General features: G+C 38.9%; 1 protein-coding gene across 1 annotated transcript; it reads left to right on the top strand.

The window, feature by feature from the left end:
- Nucleotides 1–2214: 2214 nt before the first annotated feature.
- On the top strand, nt 2215–4954 carry tmem250 (transmembrane protein 250). The gene is made up of 2 exons (XM_080510411.1): nt 2215–2312; nt 3629–4954. Exon 2 carries the CDS (start codon nt 3822–3824, stop codon nt 4239–4241), a length of 420 nt encoding a protein of 139 aa, XP_080366537.1. The 5' UTR covers nt 2215–2312; nt 3629–3821; the 3' UTR covers nt 4242–4954.
- Nucleotides 4955–7298: the final 2344 nt, after the last annotated feature.

The raw sequence follows: 7298 nt of genomic DNA, 5'->3' as shown, positions 1-7298 counted from the left end.
AGTCTGCACGGTGGTTTAAAGTCTTTAAGTGACAGTGAAGACCGCTTAGTGGCCACATAAAATACTCCCCATTTTATCAAACATAACCTTTTAATTTTTAAGACCCCAACTGATTTCGGAATTTGGCTACCACTCAAATTAATGACCGATATAGATTTTATGACTAAACCCAATCATAATTTGAAAGCAAAATACACTGATTAATATATTCAGCCTCACTGACAGCTTAATGCATGTTTGATTAAATATTGCAAGGTTTGTTTTTCTAATTTTGCATAATACACCTTTAAATTCACAGCAATGTGACCCTGCACACTATTAACAACTGTAATAAACTCTTTTTTTAAAATGCCTGCCTTTATTATGACTTATGGATACCTGCTGCCATCTGGCTTGTTGACAGATAGCTGAGATGTAATCCTTCAGCGGTCCCATAAATCTGCCCAATGAAGGTTATATAGTCTACAGAGAGAGAGAGAAGACGCACACTTATGAGGACATGGAAGTGGAGACTCTGTGCGACCTTGAGCTGGTCGTACAGAGATGAATGGAGATGCACACAGGCCCCTTTTCACAATGTTTGAACCACATTTTCAAAAAAAAAATTCTTTTTGGCACAAATCTGTTAAAAACTAGTGTATATTAATTGTAATTATCATATGTCACTACTGACTTTGACTGAAACGCAAACCTAAGTCACTGTGCAATACAGAGCTCCATAATCACAAGCAACTGAAAGACTTTTTAATTTAATGTTGATGACTAGATATTTATGTGTATGGATGAAAAACCCTTTTTTAAAGAGGGTAGTAGTTAGTTAGAGAACAATAGTTTGAGGAGAGAGGTGAAGCTGTGCAGCAGTGGGTGAAAACCGACACCCAGAAAACTGCATATGCATTCCCATTAGAGCGCGAGGAAGAAAACACCTTCCAGTGCAGGTGGAGTCGTCACACGTTTGACATATTTCTTAGCATCAAAAAGGAAGGAATTTGATTTTAAAACAACCCCTATTGTAATTTGTTAGCAAAAGTAAGATTATTAGATGCTGGGTTTCCATAACTGAACCAAGAAAGGGAATAAAACTGTAAAGAGCTACTATCAGATATCAGATAGGAAGACACTGTTTTTTTTTATCAAGCAAAATACTGTAATCATTGGCTATAGACCCTTGGGCACTTTCACATGATTAAATGTGGCCCTCATTGGAAAAGGTTGGGACATCCCTCCTCTAAATTATCCCAAGGTAGAAAGTGAATTTGTGTGGTGGTGTGTCTCTGTTTGTTTGTATAAAATGAGAAACTAGAACGCCAGGGGTCATATATGGGTCCTGCCTTCATTATTTGTGGTGCACATTTTAAAACCACAGTTACACTTTATATCATTATTACTTTGTAAATATAGCATATCTAAGTGTACAAGCATCTTGATTTAATACACTTAATCTCAAGTCATATGAAGTTATTTTTTTAATAAACCATGTTTTTTTAATAGAAATGCCCAGTCACAATCTATTTTGAGAAATCATTTTTTTTTCATTCAAAGCATTTGTGTATTCTCGTTTTTATATAAAGCTAAAACACATATTAAAATCACTACAGACATCAAGCACAAATATTTACTTCCAGCATTAACTTCCAGCTTTCTTTAAAAGTGCTTAAACGACCCTACAATATTGTTATGTACAGTTCGTCATTCACGTTGGAGATTACTCAGAAAAGAAATGTCTTTTATCTCCAAGAAGTCTGATGTGAGTCTCTCACATGGAAAAAAGCTTAGTCACAAATCTTGTGACATACTGGGAGGACATAATCACGCATTGCATCTTTGTTTTTGTTTTTTTTGTTTTTTGTTTTTAATCAATAATGCTGAAATGTGGCCGAAAGGCCAAATGGTTGTGAAATTGACCTTACCGCTTCTTAAATCGGTGGAGTTTCTTGAACAGTGGAGTAGGCCCAAACTCGTATCGTTAATCACTCATACAAAGTCCAAAATATTGTGAGGGTGAATTTTTAAATGTGTTTTTTTGTTTTTGTCGGTGCGCTTTTCCTTTAATTACGCAGCTGTCGTGGCGTCACGCGCAGCAGGATGACTCGTATTTTTTGCGACGGTACGTGAACGCACCACACCGGCTCCCTCTGCGTCTCCGCCGGCTAAAAGCTAGCACATCTTGGTAGGATAAATTTAAAAGAAAATAAACACTGTGTGTGTTGCAAACACTACCGTCAGCTGTTTGCAATGTGCCGCGATGCCACAATAAGCCAGAAGTCATCATCTGCTTGATGTGGAAGAAAACGTCGTCGGATTTGTTGCATGTAAGGTTCTGCACGATCACTCATCTCTAAACCATAACACCGAACAGAAACTTGCTTTCTGGAGGTAAATGTGCTTATAGCAAGTAGCTTTTTCGTGCATATTTTTTTTAAGGTGTCTACTTATAGATTGCAGTGACTTGCATGCTTTCTGATGGGTTGACATCACCGCGCGTGTGTGTGCACACCATCGTGTCTATTAATTAATACAAACTGTGCTAGCTGTGTTTTAACTATTTAAAACCACTTTATTAATATTTCCTATGCATGCAAAAGCTTACACATGACACTGGATGTATGCATCCCAGTAGGTTAACAACACTGTGTCTGCACAATCATGAATGTGTGTTGAGTTTTACAAACTAATAATGCCTCCTGTGTTTTAACCATTCAAATCATGCCTCGGTTACTGTGCATGAAAAGCTTCAACATCTCTTGTGTTGGCTGTGTGTATGTGTATTTCATTATGTCTAGTATATATTGGGTTTTGCCCCCCCTCCCCATCAACACCACCACCACAACCACCACACACATCGTAACAACGTTCCTTTCAGGAATAAAATATGTGTTTAAACTGTCCAAAACATCATAAATAGTCTCATGTGCATGCACAAGCTTACAAATATCTCCTAAAGAACCTGGTTACAGTTACAGTATCCCTGGCCCCCATAGGTTTGAGTTTACAACATTTCGTCTGTGGCAAATACAGTGGAAGTTGGGGTTTGAGTAATATCCTGTTTCTGTTTTTATTTTTGCAAACACCTTCACAATCTTAATGTCAATATAAAACTTAACAATCGTCTCCCCCCGCCCAAACCCCCCCCCCCCCCCCCCAAAAAAAAAAAAACCTGGTATGCATTAACACAGGTCTGCATGCATTTGAGTTGGTTGAAAATATTCTGTGTGCATAACCTCTTAGTTATAGAGCAAATGCATGTTGGAGGGATGGAATTTGTGCGAACTGTGTTTGAAATTAACAATTATCCAAATAGCTTCACATATATGAAAAAAAACCAACTATGTAGCATTTCAACATTATTACTTATTTCTAGACCTGCATATAGTGGGAATGTGTTTGGTGGTTATAACTATGCTGTGCTTGCTGCGTTTTAGTGATTCAAACATCACAAGTACCTCAACGTGCATGTAGAAGCTGTACATTTAAGGAAAATATATATTGCCAGATGACTTCTACACTATTTATGGCTCTTGACGTCAAACAGTTCTTATATCTTTATACATATTAATCCACAACATATTGTACGCGTGTGCATTTTCGGCTTGCATGAAATCTGATACTGACTGTAATTTCTTCACAGAACCTTTGTTGCATTTCAAGAAGTGATAGAAACCACAGACAAGATTCCCGGACACCCCCTCCCTCCCCATCAGGAGCCATTCTGAATTCCACAACCAAATGAAGCTAACCTCCAGCCCAGAAGCAACTCTCACAGAAGACCTGCCCAGCGACAAGGACCCCCGTGCAGCGTGCTGGGCTCCGGTAGCCCATCCATGCCTATAATCCCCATCCCACGGCGGGTGCGCAGCTTCCATGGCCCCCACACCACCTGCATGCACTCAGCCTGTGGGGCGGCCAACACGTCCAAGCTCGTGCGCACCAAATACAACAACTTTGACCTCTACCTGCGTTCCCGCTGCATGTACAGCTTCCTACGCTTCCTGCTGTACTTTGGCTGCAGCCTGCTAACCTCTCTTCTCTGGGTGTCGCTCTCCGCCCTTTTCTTCCTGCAGTACATCAGCGTGCGCGTCCTGCTGCGGCTGCAGTACAAGTTGTCCGTCATGCTGCTATTGTTAGGCCACCGCCGCCTGGACTTTGGCGTGCTGAACGACCTGATCATCTACAGCATGCAGATCACCATGTTTCTGGTGGGCGGACTCGGCTGGTGCTTCATGGTGTTTGTGGACATGTAGCTGGATCACCAGCAAAAAAAAAAAATTCTATATGATTGATTGTGTTGATTCATGATGTGAATAATTAACGTGTATGATGCGGATACTTGACGCTGTAACTTCAGCAACATTCACCCTCTCCTTCAGTGCTTATATTAAAACAAAGCAAATACTTTGAACATCAGCAAATAGAATCTAAATTTTTTTTGTTTTGTAAAAACTGAAATCCTTTATGAACACTGAGTCAACTTAAAGCCACCGAATGAGTGGCTTAAAGCTCTTAGTCCTTTACTAATGTCAGTCCTGTTTCAATCAGCGAACTATCTGGACGCTGGGAAAAAGAAGCTCCGTTTGAACTTAAAGTCAGACTTTATTCATAAAGGGACCAATAGCATAAACATCTTGTATTTTCTACTGTATTTCTTGTTGTTTGTAAACTGTTTTGGGAAATATTCATGGAGCATCAACTTGTTTACAACTGTGGAAAATATGAATGTTCACGTCAATGTTGCGCGGAAAAGTGACACACGACCGGTGATGCGTGCCGACGGTGATGCAAGATGGTCACTGGTGCCAATGTGAGTCAAGCTGTGGTACCAGAGTTGACATGTTGTAAATTTAGTTGTGCATGAGCACAACAGCATGTAAATATAAATATACAACAGAAGTGAAGATCATATACGGTAAGATATTGTGGACTAAAGTGACCAAAACAAGGGAACTCATCAATAACAGTGTGCATAATGTAGCTTGTTGACATGACGGGCAGAATTAAGGGATCAAAAGCATTGTGTAGCTCATGTGACAAACATCAAAACAATTTTGTAAAGTTATTTAATAAATTCTTGGTTCATGCAACGTTTTGTGGTGTGAAATGCATGGCCGAGTGAATGCGTTTACTGTGTAGTCTAACACCCATGATGCCGTGCCCCGAGCTGTGTCATAAGAGTGTGTGACAGTTCAAATTGAGAACAGCTTTGGGTCAAGTGTTCCATCAGTCGCTCTTCACATGGTTTCAGAGCTGCTCTGACAGACTTCTCTGTTTAGCTTCCTCCAGCACACAAACACCAACCACAGCAAGACCCTGCTGGTTCTGCCAAGCATAACAATGGAAATGTCTGTGTCCCAATCACCTTATATAGCCTCATTTTCACATGGCGTGTAGCAGGAATTAATGAGGGCACAGCAGGCCGAAGCACTGAAATAAGCCTTTTAATGCCTCACCTGCCAAAATGTGTTGACATTTTACCTCGTTGTTTGCTCTTTGTGTATGAGCGTCAACTTGAGTTTACATGTTTTAGCACATGACGCTTAAGACAAAAGTAGAGACAGCACCAGTCTGAGTGGAGACGTGAACTTTCGACACAGTTGCACATAGGTTGGCTGAGACATGCTTGGGACCAGTATGGCCTCGGGCTGTAAATGGATAATCGGGGCAACAATACGCTTTTGTTCCCGAGGATCAGCACATCATATGCTTCATATTGTGAGCTGGCCTGATCGGACAAACTACTTACAACAGAAGTAAACTACAAAACGTGGGACTGTCTTGTGATGTTGACATTGTGCTCTTGGTAGACTTGATGATTAAGTCAGTGAGTGACGGATTTCATTTCTTCTTTTCGTGTAAAGGGCTGACGTTAAAGCCTTACTCGAAATGACTTGACACTTTTTATTGAGAGACATCCGGATTTGTTTTGTCCATTTCTCTCAGGAGCCTGACTTTTTAAAAACAGCATATAGGTATAGACTATATTTACAATACAGTGCCGTATATTGTTTAAGTTCATTTACAACACAGATACTGAGTTTGATCTATGATATTATTTAGAGACAACAACACAAACTAATAACATTAGATGTCATTTCCTTCAGGCTAAAGCTACCGCTTTCAATCATTTGCCATTGAGCAGCTAACCACAACAACAAAAACAACTTAATTGCTTGCGTAAACACCAATGAAATTTTAACTGTGCCAAAGTGATCAGCCTAAATACATAATAATTCCACTGCAAAAGGCAATGTACAGGTTCATACAAGGTCTTACAAAAAAGGGAACCTTGTGGAACAGATCCTATACAGTTATGATCAGTGATGAACTAATGAAAGACAAATACATACACACATCTTTTGTTTTTTGTTTTTACATTTTCTATACAGTTTTATTCAGCTTGTGGTCACAGGGTCCAGCTGTGTGAAGACATTGGCAGTCCATCACAGAACAAACAATCACACACTCCCATTCGCTTTTAAAGGGAGAGTTCAGGTTACCAATTAACTTGAAGACAAGTTTTTAGACTGTGGGGGTAAAGTTGAGTATGTTGACAAAACCTACACAGTTACAAATACGTGTACTGTTGTGAAGCATGTATTGTTCAAAGCATCATGTTTTTAGATTTTTAAACCACATTTAATTTCATTATCAAAAACATGACTTTTATTCTATCTTTGGCATCTACATATGAAGCAGATTTCTTATATAAAGTGTGTAACAACCATATTATGGTAATGTGCTTTGCTATAGTATAATGTGGATTAAAACATAGAATTTTCTTATTCAAATAATAAACTCATCAGCTGGAAAAAAAGGAAACATAATCAAAGGCATTTGGTTAAAATCAATGCATTTACTCAATTTGGTCATGTTTTGAGTTGATATTGAATTTGGCAGCTAATTGTTTTCAGTTTTACGCTAAGAAAAGCACATTTACATTAGTAGAGGAATTTAACTTTACTGGTATTCTTATGTAACAAGTCATTAAATTAGTCCATTGTCATTTTAGGGCAGTTTCACTTATGTTGGCTTTAAAAGTCAGGAAATCACGAGTTGACTAAAATGGAACTCAAACGCATTTTTTTTCCTTTTCATTTTAGCATGTCTCTCACTTGGTATACAATTTGTAACTAAACTAAAGGAGGAATGTTTCAGAGCTCAGAGGGGGGACGTGGCCTTATTCCAACTTTGAGGGGAAAAAATCATGACAAAGAAGGGTACATCAGAGTTTAAAAGGGAAATAAATCTCACTCAAGATACTTCTGTATTTGATTACTGTAATTCTAATATTAAATAAAATCACA

Source organism: Blennius ocellaris, assembly GCF_963422515.1.
Source record: "Blennius ocellaris genome assembly, chromosome: 15".
Lineage (NCBI taxonomy): Eukaryota > Metazoa > Chordata > Actinopteri > Blenniiformes > Blenniidae > Blennius > Blennius ocellaris.
Note: the sequence above shows the minus strand (reverse complement) of the source record. Positions and strands in the feature narration are given on the sequence as shown.

What these genes read in the sequence shown, in the direction of transcription:
- tmem250 (XM_080510411.1), top strand. Translation starts at nt 3,822, where the DNA reads ATGCCTATAATCCCCATCCCACGGCGGGTGCGCAGCTTCCATGGCCCC.